Here is a 16813-nt window from a genome sequence, read left to right as displayed (position 1 = left end):
CATGTCATCTTCCTTCCTTCCTTCCTTCCTTCCTTCCTTCCTTCCTTCCTTCCTTCCCTTCCTTCCTTCCTTCCCTTCCTTCCCTTCCTTCCTTCCCTTCCTTCCTTCCTTCCTTCCCTTCCTTCCTTCCCTTCCTTCCCTTCCTTCCTTCTTTCCCTCCTTCCTTCCTTCCTTCCCTTCCTTCCTTCCTTCCTTCCCTTCCTTCCTTCTTTCCCTCCTTCCTTCCTTTCCTCCCTTCCTTCCTTCCTTCCTTCCCTTCCTTCCTTCCTTCCTTCCCTTCCTTCCTTCCCTTCCTTCCCTTCCTTCCTTCCCTTCCTTCCTTCTTTCCCTCCTTCCTTCCTTCCTTCCTTCCTTCCTTCCCTTCCTTCCTTCCCTTCCTTCCTTCTTTCCCTCCTTCCTTCTTTCCTTCCCTTCCTTCCCTCCTCCCTTCCTTCCTTCTTTCCTTCCTTCCTTCCTTCCTTCCATTTTCACATTACAATTCCCTTATTCTTTCAGAGGAGGCACTGTCAAGTGATCATAGGTACCTGGAACTGCTCATAGCATTCCTAGTAAGGGCACATAATAAACAGATTAAGACACTGTTTGGCAGTTGATTTTTATATCCTTCCCGCATGCCATATTTCTTCTTTGGAAAACATTGCCTTCTCCCCACCTCAAAGATCTCCTCTAGTCCCCAAAGCCCCAGTCTGATCTCCCTCTCTTTTGAACACTACACTCAGCATCTGTCACCTCTTCTCTGGCCTCCTGTTGTGTCATGGTGATGTCATGCCAAATATCAGGTGAGTGGACTCATAGCAATCTGTGTCTACTTCTGTGGCTCCTTTGGTATTGAAGGTTCCTTGAGTGCAAGAACCATGTCTAATTCACCTGTAGTTCCCACCTTTCCTGACCCAGAACCTGTCCCATTATTGACAATCTATAATGTTTGTTGAATGGTTGTTCCAGTGTGAGTTGGATTTGACTCCTCAGCTAAGCTTTCTGTTCCTTGAAGCCAAGGATCTTGTCTTATCTTCCCTTTATATTCTAACTGCCCCTCCCTCATTACCCTACTTGCCAGTGTTTAGCACAGGTGCTGGGTGCAGGGTGGGTGCTAATACTCAATGTCGATGAGTGCTCCTAATGAGGGGATTGGAGATGGATTAAGACATGGATGGGAAGAGAATATACTGTTTTGCTGCAGCTCCCCTTTGAGAAGAACTGTGGGCAAGATCACCTCTGTGAAGGGGACCTGAGTGTCAGCCTCAGCTTCTCAGGGTGAGTGAGCTCTATCTACTTTCATAGACAGACACTCAAGCTTTTGGGTCTCCATCCTCATAGGATAAGAAGTCCTTATGTTTCCCTTTGGCTCTCCTTCTAACAAAGAAATGCTTTTGATTGGAAGGTTATCAGCCTGTAGCTCGTGAGTTCCCACAGCCCTGCCCCTGCCCCTGATTCAATTCCAATCTACTTCCTTGAGTCTCTGTCCCACTCTTGTCCTTCCTCGTTCAGCCTGCAGACCCTGGTGGTGGGGAGCTCCCTGGAGCTCAATGTGACAGTGACCGTGTGGAATGAGGGTGAGGATTCCTATGGAACTGTGATCAGCTTCTACTATCCAGCAGGGCTGTCCTATCGACGAGTGTTAAGAATCCAGGTAAACAGCTCCCTTGGGCTCTAGTGGCTGGGACCTTTCTCCTGCTCTGGGTTATAATGGATTCCTCTTAATTTCTTCTATAATGAAATATAAACACACACACACACACACACACAAGTGCATAAGGCATATGTATAGTTTAATGACTAACGATTAAGCAAACGTCTATGCAGTGAACATCCAGGTCAAGAAATAAAGCACTGCTAGCACCTCCAGAAGCCCTTTCACTATGTGCCTTTCCTCATCCTAATCTCACACTCTTCCCAAAGGTAATCACTATTCTGACTTTGCAATGATCAATTCCTTGTATTTCTTTATAGTTTTACCACCCATAAATACATCTCTAGATAATGCTGTTGGGTTTTGCCAATATTTGAACTTTATATGAATGGAGACATGTTGTATGCTCCTTTTTTCCTGCAAGTTTTATAGTTGATTTACAATCTTATATTAGTTTCAGGTGTACGACATAGTGATTCAATATTTTATACATTATACTCCATTTAAAATTATTATAAAATATCGGCTATATTCCCTGTGCTGTATAATATATCCTTGTATGTTATTTATTTTATACACAGTAGTTTGTACCTCTTAAACCACGACCTGTATCTTGCTCCTGCCGCCCTTCTTCTCCCCACTGGTAACCACTAGTTTATTCTCTAGATCTGTGAGTCTGTTTCTGTTTTGTTATATTCATTCATTTGTTTCATTTTTTAGATTCCAAATATAAGTGATAACAATGTTGTATGTTTTGTGTCTTTCTTCTTTTCTTCAATATTATGCTTGTGAAATTCATCCATGTTGTTGCTTGTGGCTATGGAATATTTTCACTGCTATTTAGAATCCCTTTGCATGACTAAATCACAATTTATTTACCCATCCGATGATCGATGGTCATCTGAGTTGTTTTGATTTTGGCCATGACTATTCTTGAACATGTATCCTGGTGCCCCTACACATAATATTTGGAAAGTATATACCACATGTGGAATTGTTGGATCATTGGCTGTGTGTATCTTCAATTTTACTAAGTAAAGCCAAACCATTTTCACCTATTTACACTTCCATCAGCAACGTATGAGAGTTCCTGTGGCTTTACATCTACCCCAACACTTGGCATTGTCAGACTTTTAAATTTTTGTTGATCTGGTGGGTGAGTAACGATATTTCTTGCAGTTTTAATTTGTATTTCTCTAATGAGGTTGAGCAACTCTTCATTTGGACTTCTTGGTTGTTTGCATTTCTTCTTTTAGGAAGTGCCTGTCCAACTCTTTTTCTTATTTTTCTACTGAGTTGTCCATTTTTTCTCTTTGAGTTGTAAGATCTCTTTGCATATTCTGGTTACTCGTCCTCTTCCAGTTATATGTGTTCAAATATCTTTTCCATTCCTACTGCTTGTCTTTTCAGTCTCTTTATAGCGTCTTTTAATAAATAGATGGTCTAAATTTGGTTGTGGTTGATTTTTATCAAAATTTTCCTTTGTATTTGTGTTTTATGTGTGTATCATGTTTAAGAAATATATCCCTACTCCAAGATTATATATAAAGACATTCCCTTATATTATCTTCTAAAATATTTCTAATTTTGCCTTTTCACATTTGAGTCTTTAATCCAGTCAGGATTTATTCTAATGTATGGGGTGAGGTAGGGATCCAGTATTTGTTTGTTTGTTTGTTTTGTATGGGCCAATTTTCCCAGGACCATTTACTGAAAACTTGTCATTTCCCCTACTGCTTTGCAATGCCACCACTCTTATACATCAAGCCCATATATACATGTGGGTAAATTTTTAAAAATTCATTCTCCTCCTCTGGAAGCAACCCCATCAGCGTCCCCTGCGCCTGGCATGTGAGGCAGTGCCCACTGGGAATGAGGGCCTGAGGAGCAGCAGCTGTAGCATCAACCACCCAATCTTTCAAGAGGGCACTAAGGTCAGAGCTTCCCCCAATCCTCATCACTCTTCTCCCTCGTCCTGGCCCATTTCCTTCCCTCACTCCACCATGGCCTTCCCTATCCCCAACCCTTCTTTCTTCCTCCCTCAGGCCACCTTCATAGTCACATTTGATGTCTCCTACAAGGCCACCCTGGGAGACAAGTTGCTTTTGAGGGCCAATGCAAACAGGTGAGCCCCGGCCACATATGGTGTGTCCCTCCCTCTCCTTTTTCATGCCCCAGCCAGAAACTCCTCTCCTGGATTCCTTCCCAACCAGTCACCCCTCTCTCGCTCCAGTGAAAATAATAAGCCTACATCCAACAACACTACCTTCCAGCTGGAGCTCCCAGTGAAATATGCTGTCTACACAGTGATCAGCAGGTACTTAATCCCTGGCCCTCCCCTTGGACCTTCCCCCAAGCCTAGTACCTCCCCCTGCAGGCCAGCCTGCTCTTTTGAGGATGGGTATCTAAGCTAGCCACTCTGATTCCCTACATGGCGATTCTTGTGACCAGCCATATATTTATACCATAGCACCATATCCCACAATTCTTGGTTCTTCTCTGACGAACTGACCTGCTGGTGGGAAACACATACCTTGTCACCACTGTGTATCCTCTTCTCTCTCTCCAAGATACAGGCTTCTTTAACATGAAGCCAATTCCAGCCTTTGTGCTAAACACGAATACGCTGAATTGAAGCTACTAGATTAAGACTGAGGCTTTTCTGAGCACTCTGAAGTGGGGAGCTTGTGCCCAACAGGATATGGTCTGTCACCACACAGAGTGAAGAGAAGGTCAGGTTTTCACAAAAGTCAGAGGAGAGCAGAGATGTGAGAAACTGTTGGGACGGTTTTTAAGAGCCCAGGGCTCAGCAGGCTACAGGAAAGGCAACTGTAGGGCTGCTGCTCTGGGTTCTAAAGGTTGGGGAAGGGGCCAGGCTGGGAGCAGGACAAGGAGCCCCACCCACCTGGCTAAATTCCAGAGGCTTTAGAGTTGATCAGAAGCTTATAATATTGCCATGGGACAGAGTTTGCTGCTGCTGCTGCTGTGCTAATTTTTAGGGGAACTAGAGAGGGGGTTCAGGCAGTGTCATTGCCCTTCCAAATTCCATGTGTGAATTTGCCCTTCTATCCATGGGAAAACACTGAAATTTACAATAAGAGCTTACAGTCATATATACTTACAATATGCCAGGCCTTGTTTTAAGCACTTTACAGGTATTTACATTTATTTAACCACTCTATTAGCTCTGTGATATTGTAAATTTATTTATTTAATTTTGGCTGTGTTGGGTCTTCGTTGCTGCACACGGGCTCCCTCTAGTTGCGGCGAGCGGGGGCTACTCTTCGTTGCAGAGCGCCGGCTTCTTATTGCGGTGGCTTCTAATGTTGCGGAGCACAGGGCCCATGCACGCGGGCTTCAGTAGCTGTGGCACGTGGGCTCAGTAGTGGTGGCTCGCAGGCTCTAGAGCGCTGGCTCAGTAGTTGTGGTGCACGGGCTTAACTGCTCCGCGGCATGTGGGATCCTCCTGGACCAGGGCTCGAACCCGTGCCCCTGCACTGGCAGGCGGATTCTTAACCACTGCACCACCAGGGAAGTCCCGATATAGTTATTGTTATACACCTTTTTGCCAACAAGGAAATCCAGAGGTTTTTACCCCTGTCATTCAGCTGGTAAGTGGCAGAACAAGGAATCAAACCCAGGTGGTTTGGCTCCAGAGCTGTGCCCATGGCCATATACTACATGCCTCTCCAAGGATTGGAGAAGCTGAGTGATTTACTCAAATTTGAAAAGAGGTTTAGAACTGGAAGATTTTAAGGTGGGAAAACTGAAGCAGAGAGAGAAAGGGGTAGGATGGGGAGCAGCGAGGAAGGCTAGTATACTAAGTGGAAAAATAGATTTTAACATTCATGGCACTGCTACAAACCTCATCACAAGTCTGTTACAGGCATTATTGTTAGCATCTCCGTTTTCAAGGGGAAAAAACTACAGGGGCCCAGAGAGGTTAAGGAATTTGCCTTAAGTTACTCAGGTAGGAAGCGGTGGACTTGAGATGTGAACCCCGGTGGTCTGGTCTATATGCTTAATCACCAAGCCGACAGTCACATCTGTGGGAAAACTGCGGGGCCCACGGAGTTTCTGTAGGGCTGGCCTGGCTTCTGTACACTAGTTACTGGTGAAACCTGCAGATCCCTCTGCTTGTTTGCCTGATTCCACTGAGCCCTTAGATGTTAAACCCTGGGAAGACAGGGATTATGGCTTGTTAACTGTTGAATCTCCAGAGTCAAGCACACAGCCTGGCAGATGATGAATATTGACTAAAGGAGGCCATGGATGGATGGATGGATGGATGGATGGAAAGAAAGCCACCTGCAGCCTGGGACATTTATGTCCACTCTGTGGGCTTGTGTCCACACACCATCTTTCCTCCCAATTACTTAACTGTCCCAGGAGAGCTGGATCTATTTTCTTCATTCCCATCATGGAAGGGCTTGCACCCCATCTCCAGGCCTTGGTTCCCTCAAGTCCCCTTAGGTTTATTTGCTCTGGCAGCTGCCTCTGCAAGCATTACGGGAGGCCAACCGTGTACCTAGTAGAGAAAGCAATGGGAACGCCTTTTTCCCATGGGAAATGTTCGGTCATCATGAGAGGTCATGTTCAAGTTGGGACTTTAAGTGAAAATTTCCAGAAGGGGAGTGGGTAAGGACATTCCAAGCAGGAAAAAAAAGAGCTTGAGCAAAGTCATGGGGAGAGGAAAGGGCCGGGGTCTCAAGGGACAAGCTAGCAGTTCTGGGGGATGAGGGAAAAGGCCACGAAGGAGAGGAGCTGAAGCTGAGGCTGCACAGTCACAGGGGGACCATCATCTCTCCCCTGGGTCATCTGCTGGGCCCAACAGAGGCCTCAGCAGCAGGCTGGTGTGCAACTGAGGATGGTCCCAGGTGTGTTTTTCACCAACAAGCCCTCTCTCTCTCCAGGCAGGAAGAATCCACCAAGTACTTCAAATTTTCAGCTTCTGACCAGAAGAGCAGAAAAGAAGCCGAGCATCGATATCGTGTGAGAGGCCAGGGAATATCCACGTCTGTCCCTCCCATGTGAACGTAGAAAGCTGGTGGGCAAGGATGGAGAGGAGTCGAGGGCTGAAGCCAGGAAAGGTGGAGGGGGATTTGGGATGCTCCAGGGACCACAGTAATGTTTTGTCTCTATTTTCCGCAGGTGAATAACCTGAGTCAGAGAGATCTGGCCATCAGCATTCATTTCTGGGTCCCAGTCCTGCTGAAAGGTGTGGCTGTGTGGGACGTGGCTATGGTGGCCCCTTCACAGGTGCCTGCCTGCCTTCTGTCACTCTCCAGGGTCTGATCGCACAGTGCCTCACACCCTCTCACCAGTGGACTGTGGATCATTCTATGGCATTTCTCTCTCTTCCTAGAGTCTCCCCTGTGTGTCAGAGAGGGAACCTCCCCAGCAACCTGACTTCCAGACCCAGATTCCAAGCAGTCTCGTGCTGGTGAGAAAGATCCCATCGCCGTAGAACGAGCTAGGAGCTGGGGGATCCAGGGAAATGTACTGTTAGCTGTATCACCATGTTTACGTTCTGTGATTGTCCATCTATTCCCCACCCCAAATATGATAGATTTCATTTTCTCTTGTGGTTCCTCCTTAAGTGAAGACCCTCCTCAGTTTCATTCCTCTCCTGTCCCCAGGACTGCTCCATTGCTGACTGCCTGAGGTTCCGCTGTGACATCCCCTCCTTCCACGTCCAGGAGGAACTTGACTTTATTCTGAAGGGCAACCTCAGCTTTGGTTGGGCCAGCCAGGTGTGTCCCTTCCCAGACTCAGGTGGGGCCTGATGTGTCTGTGCTCACCTCAAGCCAGGGTGTTTCTCTAACCCCGAGCCCTCCCCAGAGCTAGTTCCCAGCCCTCCCCTTCTTTTTTGCAGACTTTGCAGAAGAAGACATTGGTCGTGAGTGTGGCTGAAATCATTTTCAACAGATCCGTGTATTCCCAGCTTCAAGGACAGGAGGCATTTTTGAGAGCCCAGGTACTGACCATGTGGTAGGCAGTGACCAGGCTGATCAGAGGGCTCCTGATGCTAAATCTGTGATGCTGGGTTGGGGGCTTGCAAGCCTGGAGGGAGGAAGGATGGAGGTCCCTAGGCAGGCAACTGTTCCTAAGCCCATGAGTGCTTCTGTATCTCACCCCTTGGAGCAGAGCCTGATGAAGAAAGGGAGGGAGTTAAAGATTGGGGAACTGGGAGGAGTCTGGAACAGCAAGAGGCCTGATACTTTCTGATCCCCAAATCAGGTGGAGATGGTGCTAGAAGAGTATGAGGTCTACAACCCCACCCCCCTCATTGTGGGCAGCTCTGTGGGAGGACTGCTGCCGCTGGCTCTCATCACAGCTACACTGTACAAGGTGAGTGCTTTCATCTCACTCTTGACACCGCCAGCACCCAGCCCTGGCCCTCCCACAGACAGGATGGTAGAGCAGGAAGAACTCAGACAGTGAAGTCAGGCAGGTCCGGGTGCACGTTTTGGCTCTTACTTGCTGTATAATGTCAGGCAAGTTGCTCAACCTCTCTGAGGCTCTTTCATCATTTTCGAAATGAAATAATGCCTACATCATAGAGTGACTGAAATGAGACAAACATGAGGCCAGGGTATGCAGAATCTTTGCTTTTCTGCTATGGATGATGTGTACAGCTACTGAGCTGGGCACAGAGAAGACACTCAGTATGTGATGTATGTTGTTCACATAAGTGTTCTGGCACACAAATACAAGTCAGTTTGGTTTCCTTCTTCTGTCTCAGCTTCTTCCTACTCCCAACTTCCTACCCTGCCCTCTGATCCAGATTTTCTGATTTATTTCCCCTCATAGTGTGGCTTCTTCAAACGTCAATACAAAGAAATGATGGGTGACAACACTGAAGACAGTGCCACATTCAATGGGGAGTATCTCAGCTGTGAGGCCTCCAATCAGCCTTTGTCCTAAGAATCCACTTTCCCATTTATCTCTACCCCCATGGGAATAACTTCCGTGTCGATCTGGACTGGCCTGAGCAACTGGCCAGGTGCTAAGTCATCTTCCCAAGGCATCGAAAGGTTTTTATATTTTTACATATCTACCAGGCTTCTTCAGTGATGACCCACTTTTTACAGAAGCGGGCATGATGCCAGCATGAATTCTCATATGTATAAGAACTGTCACATTAAATGAGGATGTTTATAACACAATTTCCTTGTATGAAAGAGCTCTAATCTAGGGACCTGAATGCTGTTCTAGTAAGGGGGGAGGGGTGGCTTGTGGGTACAGAAAATGTTCTCTCTTTCTCAGGTGACTGGGGCCTGTGAGCATCTTTTCTTAATGGTGCTGTGAGTAGTTTTAGGAGAGGAGGGCAAAATAAGCTCTCTCTCTCTCTCTCTCTCTCTCCCCCTGTGTGTGTGTGTGTGTGTGTGTTGGTCATGGGTTTCAGCTTAGGCATCAGGCTCCTTGGCAATGGCAAGTGAGCTGACTGTCCTAGGAGGTGAATGAAATGTCCAGAGCTTGTCTGAACCAACATCCCCTGTGAATGGGGTCCCCCAAAACTAGGAGAACCAGGCTTCCAGAAAGGGAGCATCTAATTTCCCCCAACTAATACAGAAGACCCATTAAAGGTGGTCATAGAGAATGACCAAAATATTCCAAATCCAGAATTAGGTCATGAAAATCTACACAGAGGGCTGTAGATCCTGTGTTTGAAATCACAATTGTCTCTAGACAGGGGGAAATCACAGAGGCCCTGAATGTGTGTCAGGAAAAGAGTGGTACCTCAGGATCTGCAGCCCTGAGTCTCCACCGGGCCTCCGACGAGCTGCCTGAATTTAAGTCACTTAATCTCTGAGAATCTCAAATTCCTCCTCTGGAGAAGGTGGAACCAAACTTAGATCTTGTTCCCAGAGTTACTGTGAGAAGTCAGTGTATGTTAAAGCCCTTTACAGCCTACAGCCCTAATTATTAATAGGTGAGAGGGGAGGGGCCCTCTCCTACCTGTCCATCGAGACTGTCCCCTCGAGTCCCTCCCAAGTCAAGGTCTCCGGAAGAGCACGTGGAGCGCCCACTGCACTTTGCGCGCGAGCCCAGCTCTAGCCATGGACGCCCCGCCCTGTGGTCCCCACGGAGCCCGCGGCCACACGCAGCTTCCACACTTTTATTGTGTCTGGGGGCATCGGCCAAGGCCTCAAGGCTTTTCGTAGCCCGTGGGCAGAGGGTTGACCCGGGGATTGTGGAAAAGAGTGTGGTTGCCGTCTCCCCAGGAGTAGGGCTGTGGAGAGAGGGAGGGGGGAGTGAGGCGTCAGCCTGGGGGTCCCCCGCACCCCCTCGCTTGCGCCCGCGCGGGCCAGTGTACCTTGGTGCGGATCCGGAGGTGATGGTAGGGGATGAACTCTGGGCGCTCACGGTAGCCCGAGTGGAGCCAGGAGTTGAGGGTGCAGAGGGCCACGCTCGGGAGCGCCAGCGCGAAGGTCAGGAGGCGCCAGGTGCGGGCTGCAGTGGAGAAAGGCAGGGCTGAGAGAGAGACGGACTGGGCGGGAGGGGGCGGCGTCGCCAGGACCCTGGAACGTCCTAGAGGCAGGAGTAGGGGACAGGTGGACAAGGTCAGGAAGCCACAGGGTCAGGCCCTGGCTGCAACTCACCTCCTGTCCCTCCGTGGTCTCCCTTGGCCGCACTGGCCAAGCCGCGACCCAAGGACCTCAGAGGCAAAGCCATGTCGGTGAGAGAAGCTGGGGACAACGGCACCGTCCTTTCCTTCTCCTTCACTGAGGCCTCGGTTCCCCTCCCCTCTGTTCCCGCCAATCACCTGTTGAGTCTGTAACGTGGGTGGCTATTTTTAGGGGGTTTCTATATTTAAAACGAGGCCTGCCTGGCTGGAGGTCTTTCTCTCCAGACAGCTGCTGTACTGTGCCTCTTATTTCAGTAAGGGGACATTTAAAATACAATATGCCCTTCTTTTTATAGTTGTGGGGAACTATTTTGTTCAATACTCTATTCCCAGTGGCTGGCACACAATAGGCCTTTAATAAATATTTGTAGAATGAATTGTGTCCTTTTGAATCTCAGGGTTTTTCAGGTGTAAACTGTATAATAATTTGTACCTTAAATGATCTTTATGAAGTTTAGGTAAAGCAACAGAGGATTGTGCCAGCCTAGAGTCTGGCACGTAACAGGAGCTCAGTATGTGTATTAGTCACAGTTCTTTGCAAAGAGCAGAACTCCCTTTAACTAGCTTTAAAAAGATACGCAATTGTGAATCTTAGGTAGCTCGCAGGATCTCTGGTACCGCCAGAAACAAACCATTCTGTGGGCCAGCTGTGCAGAGACAGTTCACACTGCTGGACACTGAGTGCCAAAAACTTCATCGATGCTGCCATGGAAAGTGTCACCAAAATTTAATCAGTAGTCAATCTAAGAAAGACATAGGGACTTCCCTGGTGGTCCAGTGGGTAAGACTCCCCGCTCCCAATGCAGAGGGCCCAGGTTCGGCCGCTGGTCAGGGAACTAGATCCCGCATGCATGCTGCCACTGAGAGCCTGCATGCCACAACTAAGACCTGGAGCAGCCTAAATAAATTAATTAATAAATAGATTAATTAATTAATTTTTTAAAAAGGAAATGGAAAATATAATTGGAGGCAACCTGAGGGTTATAACCGGGGAGACAGTCTTTCAGAAAGCTCTGAGGATTGTTCCACCTGTTAGAGGTCGAGATACAGTTATGTAAGTTTTTGAGACAAAGGGTTATACATCAATGTAACATACTGACAGTTTACATACTCCAACAAGGCATGTAGTGGGCTATTGTGACCCCTTACAGGATTGAGAAAGGAATGTTATCTCCAAGGAATTACCTTGCTGGCACCAGGAGGAAATTGCTTTTTTGGGGGGGGGGTGGAGGGGAGCGAGTAGGCATTCCTGTGTCTTCTAAGGGTATCTAGTTAATGTATAAGGCAGATACACAATGCACACTAAAGGGGAGGGGGTAGTGGCTCAAAATGGCAGAGAATTTTATGCTTAAAAATTTCCTTGTCCTGCCTTAAAAATTTTATTTCATCAAAAGCTAGATTCTTCCACCCTCATCCCCTCTTGAAAACGGATTCTTTATGAAACTTGCATCCTTCAGTCACTCTCTTCTCGATCAAAGAATCATGTGGGCACCAACTGGCAACACCTAGGTCATTGCCTGTGCCATAGCTTTGAGAAAGGCTGGGAAATCTACTTCAGGCTTCTGCCTTCAGGTGGTAGGAATTGTGTCTTGGGGAAAATGTAGGATGAGTATTCCAAAGATGCTGGACAGCCACAAACTTGACAAGTGTCTACTGCTAAGTATGTTATTTCAGTCTGAAAAATCAGACTACTTGGAGGAAAAAGAAGAAAGCATATGCAGGGCTGTGTGAACCCTAGAGGCTCTAGAAAACTGCAAGACAGGGCAGGGCTGACATCTGCCTTGTCCGTGGTTCTGTCCTCAACACCAGCACAGAACCTGGCATGAAGTGGGTGTTCTAAAAAGGTGTATTTAATGAATGTTTGGACCGTGTTACTTTGGATAACGCTATAGAAACACCTTTTCAGAACTACAGTCCAACAGGATGCCCCCAGCTTTGATCAAGAGCTGATGTACCTGATATGAATTTAATGTATAAAAAATAAGTTTTATGTTTTGATACCTAATCTAAATATATGAAAGAAAAATGGGGAAGGTATATTTTCAAGAAGGGGCTCCATACCTGTTCCTCCTGATGGGTCTAAACTGGTTCTACATGTCTTTTTTCAGCTTTTTGTTTTGTTTTGTTTTTAGTAACCTTGTTGAACAGTTAAATGTTATATGGTGCTGCTAAATTATTCCCACGCCCTCACTGAGCTATAACAGAATTCTTCCTACAGTTGCTTTTTCCCAGTTGTATTTTGGAATTGCTGCTGAGAAGATGGGACCTTATTCCAGTTAAAGTTACTTGGCTTCTTTGTCCACACACAGTCCCCTCAAACCCCCTCCCTACTGAATGATTATGGCTCTTGGAGAAAACAAAAATGAAGGGGGTATTTTTACCTGAAAAGGTTCTAGGCGCCCCTCTCTCCACTCAGTTTTGCTGGTCATCACCAAACAATTCCTTGGGGATTCCCATCCCTTAGCCTCAGCTTGAAAGTTCCCACTAAGAGCTGGTACTTGGTCGATGGCCCGAGGGTTGCCAGCATCCTCTGCTGCTGTTGCCCTCTTGTGGCGCACCTGCCCAAGTACCCCTCCTGCTGAAAATCTGATAAGCCCATATTGATAAATGTATACACTGGCATAACCACCAACACAATCAAGATAGAGAACATTTCCATCACCCCTCAAAGTTCTTTCAGGCCCCTGTGCAGTCGGCCACTCCCTCTCCCACCCAGCCCCAGATAATCACTGATATCTGCTTTCTGCCCCTATAAACTAGTTTTGCCTATTGTAAATTTTCATCTAAATGTAATTGCATATTATGTATTCTTTTGTGTCTGGCTTCTCTTGTCTAACATCATTTTAAGATTCAAAAGGAACAATTTCTCCTCTCTCCTGTCCCTCAAATCTCACAATTTACAGAAGGATTTAGGGAGGTAGTAGGCAAAGGTATGTTACTGAAATCCTTATATCCTTGGTATGGACAAGCATAATATTAAGTGATGTCTCAACATCAGTGATGAATAAATTATTTCCCTTGTGTTTTATAAAAATTATTTAAAAAATATTTGTTGGTCTTCCCAACAATGTGCTATTAGCGTAAAAAAAAATGTGGAGTTCGATGAGAACTCAAACAGCATAGAAGAGCCTCAGAGCATCACGCATCCCGTTTCCAGGCTTGCTACCTAAGTCCTTTTTTTCTTTTTACTTATTATTCTTATCTTTTCATGTGTACATATGTTCTCTTTTTATTTTTTATTTTTTTAATTTTTGGCTGTGAGGCTTGTGGGATCTTAATTCCCCAACCAGGGATTGAACGGGGTACCTTGGCAGTGAGAGCACGGAGTCCTAACCACTGGACCGCCAGGGAATTCCCCTACCCAAGTCCTTGACTCCGCTGTTTCCCCCTAGCTCTGCACCTCCAACTGCACCTGTCTCTTCAGGCACCACACCCTTTTTGTTCTACTTCAGAAAGATTTCTCAACTCCATCCTCTCCTCTCTGTTGCCAGTTCTACTGCCTTAAGTGCAAATCCTTGTCATCATTTGCCTGGATTATTGCAAAAGACTCCTTATCAGCCTCCCCTGCTTCCAGTCCCTGCATTCTGGTTTATCATCCATATAATCCACCAGTGATAGTTCTCCCTTAAGCCCCAGACTCCAGCATTAAATCTGATGTCACTCCCCTGCTTCAAAGCACCTGTGCCTAAATGCCACCCACAACATGGCCTACAGAAGAGAGTTCAAATGCTTCAGCACGGACAGCAGAGCTTCTCAGCCTGGCTTTGCCCCACCTCTGCAGCTTTACTCGCCATGGCCTTTCACACCTCTGTGCTTTTGGACTTGTTTTACTTCCAACTGCCCAGAATACCCTTCCCCCTTTCCTGTCGCCTAAAGTTGTCCTACTTATCACGTGAGCCCCAGCTCCAATGAAAGCTTTCCCAAACTCTCCTATCACACTTGGTGTGGTGACTGCTGCAGCGGCATTGAGAACCATCACGAACATCTGGTCACATGTCTGAATCCCCAGTAGACTGAGCTCCGTGAGAGCAGAGGCTCTGGCCTAGTGCCTGACACAGTAGGCACTCAATAAATGGTAACTGAATCAAGGAACCACTTCCGGCTGCTCAGGTTTGTTTATGCTAAGACTCAGATTCTTTTATCTTTGTTGCCCTCCCAAATTACAATGTGGACACACTTGGAAAGTTAACCAAAGGGACCATGAAAGTGACCACACCCAATCTAAGTCTGCCCAGTCACTTTGCCTGCCAGTCAATGAGATCATGGTTATTTCTATAGCAATAACAGAGAAAAGCAACTAAACACAATGCTGTTTACTTGGGTCCAGTGCATTTCACCTACGCATCTGTACTAATGAGATTATCTGTTCTAAGAATTTCCGCACGTTGATTAAACCTCACGACAACTAACCAAGAGAGGGACTATCACCCCATTTTACAGATGAATAAACTGAGGCACCAAAGGGTCTTAACCTTGCCAGTGCTCATCCATACGATAAGTGGCAGAACCAGGACCCAAATGGTCTGGCTCAAGAGAGCTCCCTGCTAATTTCTCTGCTATAATGCTTATTTCATTAGGACAATTTTGAAAAAGAAACTACCTTTCTTCCATAATCCCACCGCTTCTAAGAATAATATCATCATGTTTGCATGTTTCTTCAGGCTTTGCCAACATGCCTACATATTCTGACTACTCTACAGTCATAGTTTAGCTACTGAACAAGAGAAAACTACTCCAAGCAAAAGATGAGTCTAATTTTGTTTTCCGAAAAGAATTTGTGCATTCTTTTTTTACTTGTGAACATTTTCTGGCTCATTCATATTCTTTCATAAGGATATTTTAATGGCTACATCCAATTTTTATTTAAAATCCCACATTTTATTCATTCCTTTTATTATTGGAATGTCATTACTACAGAAAATGCTGTCATGAGCATGTTCAGGCCATGCACAGAGCTTATTTTTTTTGAATCTCTTGTGTAGAAATCATCCTCAGGAGTGCAGCTGATGCCCTATGTAAGAAAAGGCCTTTGGCCTTCATAAAGTAGATGCTCTTCTGAAAGTCTGAATGGCCACAGTTCAATGTGCTAGTGTCTGAGACTGAGCCAAGCCTGATGACCGTGGCCCATTCATGGTCTTGGGGGCCCTAGGAAAACCACAGCAGTTCTGGCAATGCTCTCTGAGTCAGCTGGGACACAGTCAGTGCAGTCAGCCCTTGTGACAATTGAAAGTGCCACAGGTTGCCAGAAACTTCGGTCTTGTTAGCCACCATAATCCATCACTCTCTCTGTGACTATCATAGCTCTCCCCTCCTACATTCACTGTCTAGCCTGGGCTTTCCTTACCTCTTCCTGGGATTATTGTGTTTCCTACTTGGCCTTTCTTCCAACTGCCTTACATAAGGCTGTCAGATACGTTTCTTACTGTAGGGCAGAGCTTCCTTTTTCCACAGCCTGGGACACATAGAAAATGTTAACAATGATTTGTGCAGCACACTGGGATGAAGGGTTGAGGCTACTCCCAGCTGGAGGTGCCTGGCCTAGTGCTTCTGGCCATCCCAGGCCCCACCCATCTGTCCTAGGGGTTAAAGCAGTGGTCTCAACCCTGGCTGCACACTAGAATTAACCAGAAGTTTTACAAAATTCTTTTGCCTAGGCTGTACCCCAGAGTAATAACAATAATGTACAGCCAAGGTTGAGAAACTTTGAACTAAAGGGATATCTCAGGTTATTCTCAGTAACCTCCACAGGTTACTCCTTCCTTCACTGCAGTGTTTCCCTTCTGAGCAATGGGTCCAGGGTATCAATAGACTAAGATCGAGTCCTGAACTTGGGTGTGTGCAGCTCTCAGTAGCTGGACTCAGTGTCACATGATGATAAAATTTAACTTAACCAAACCGTCTAAGCCTACATGATTGTGTCCGGGCTGGGGGTACACAGTGGCCTAGTGGAAAGCTGAGAAAGCTGAACCTGACGGAAGGCGGGTGCGCGGGGTGGGGTAGGGTGGTGAAGGCAGAACGCAGCGGACACCTTGGGAACAGTAGTAGAGGCCCGGATTTTAAGGCGGGAGAGGCTGTGGTTGCTTAAGGGAGTTAATAGAATAACTGGACTCCAAGAAGAGAACGGAGGGTGGAAAGCTGAAAAGGGCAGTGGAGGTGCTCGTCCCGCCCTTTCTACCCCGGATAACACCCGTGTGCTTTCGGGGCTCATGGGGCGCCGCATCAAAGGGGCTCGGCGGAGACGTGTGTTCAGAAACCCCAAGCTCTAGGTGGAGGCGGCGGGCCGGGCTGCTGCCCATCGCCAGCTCTTACCCACTGAGACCCCGCACCTGCGTGTCTCCTGCATGACACACCCGGGGTGCAGCCGAGACGGGGCCGGTCGCCCCCACTCTCCGGAGAGAGCCAGACCCCAGCTCCGGGAAGGCCATCCGTGGCGTGGCAGAGGGTCCAATCCCGAGAGGGCTGACCCCCGAAGGAAGGCTGAGAGAAAGCGGCAGCGGCGGCGCCTGGCTCCGCTGCGAGGGACGCAGCCAAGCCTCCACGGCTGGCAGCCT

The 16813-nt window shown here is 47.1% G+C and overlaps 2 protein-coding genes across 9 annotated transcripts in view; one reads left to right on the top strand and one right to left on the bottom strand.

The window, feature by feature from the left end:
• The window catches only part of LOC308628688 (integrin alpha-D-like), a 29073-nt gene extending 20274 nt beyond the window's left edge, over window positions 1-8799 (top strand). For 4 of the 6 annotated variants that reach the window (XM_081255927.1, XM_081255925.1, XM_081255928.1 and 1 more), the window contains 12 exons: window positions 1181-1254; window positions 1489-1630; window positions 3451-3564; window positions 3676-3755; window positions 3864-3947; window positions 6544-6622; window positions 6782-6889; window positions 6996-7073; window positions 7270-7383; window positions 7506-7607; window positions 7871-7981; window positions 8444-8799. In XM_081255927.1, coding sequence (XP_081112053.1) covers window positions 1181-1254; window positions 1489-1630; window positions 3451-3564; window positions 3676-3755; window positions 3864-3947; window positions 6544-6622; window positions 6782-6889; window positions 6996-7073; window positions 7270-7383; window positions 7506-7607; window positions 7871-7981; window positions 8444-8557 — 1200 coding nt within the window. In that variant the 3' untranslated portion in view covers window positions 8558-8799. Of the gene's footprint in view, window positions 1-1180; window positions 1255-1488; window positions 1631-3450; window positions 3565-3675; window positions 3756-3863; window positions 3948-6543; window positions 6623-6781; window positions 6890-6995; window positions 7074-7269; window positions 7384-7505; window positions 7608-7870; window positions 7982-8443 lie in introns of those variants that run through there. The other 2 variants (XM_081255929.1, XM_081255930.1) reach the window with 2 other exon arrangements.
• A 912-nt stretch (window positions 8800-9711) lies between these two features.
• On the bottom strand, window positions 9712-16813 carry COX6A2 (cytochrome c oxidase subunit 6A2; the record flags this gene model as incomplete). 3 transcript variants are annotated; one of them, XM_081255935.1, is made up of 3 exons in its annotated part: window positions 9712-9866; window positions 9951-10165; window positions 16572-16813. In XM_081255935.1, the coding sequence occupies 3 exons, from the start codon at window positions 16603-16605 to the stop codon at window positions 9783-9785; spliced, it is 333 nt and encodes a 110-aa protein (XP_081112061.1). In that variant the 3' UTR covers window positions 9712-9782. The 3 variants fall into 3 exon arrangements, with proteins under 3 accessions (XP_081112061.1, XP_081112063.1, XP_081112062.1); XM_081255937.1 differs by having other exon boundaries at window positions 9951-10087; XM_081255936.1 differs by lacking the exon at window positions 16572-16813 and adding an exon at window positions 10237-10309 and having other exon boundaries at window positions 9951-10087.

Source organism: Mesoplodon bidens, assembly GCF_964165515.1.
Source record: "Mesoplodon bidens genome assembly, chromosome: 15".
NCBI classification, from domain to species: domain Eukaryota; kingdom Metazoa; phylum Chordata; class Mammalia; order Artiodactyla; family Ziphiidae; genus Mesoplodon; species Mesoplodon bidens.
The sequence above is the reverse complement of the archived record's forward strand: the minus strand, read 5'-3'. Positions and strand labels throughout refer to the sequence as shown.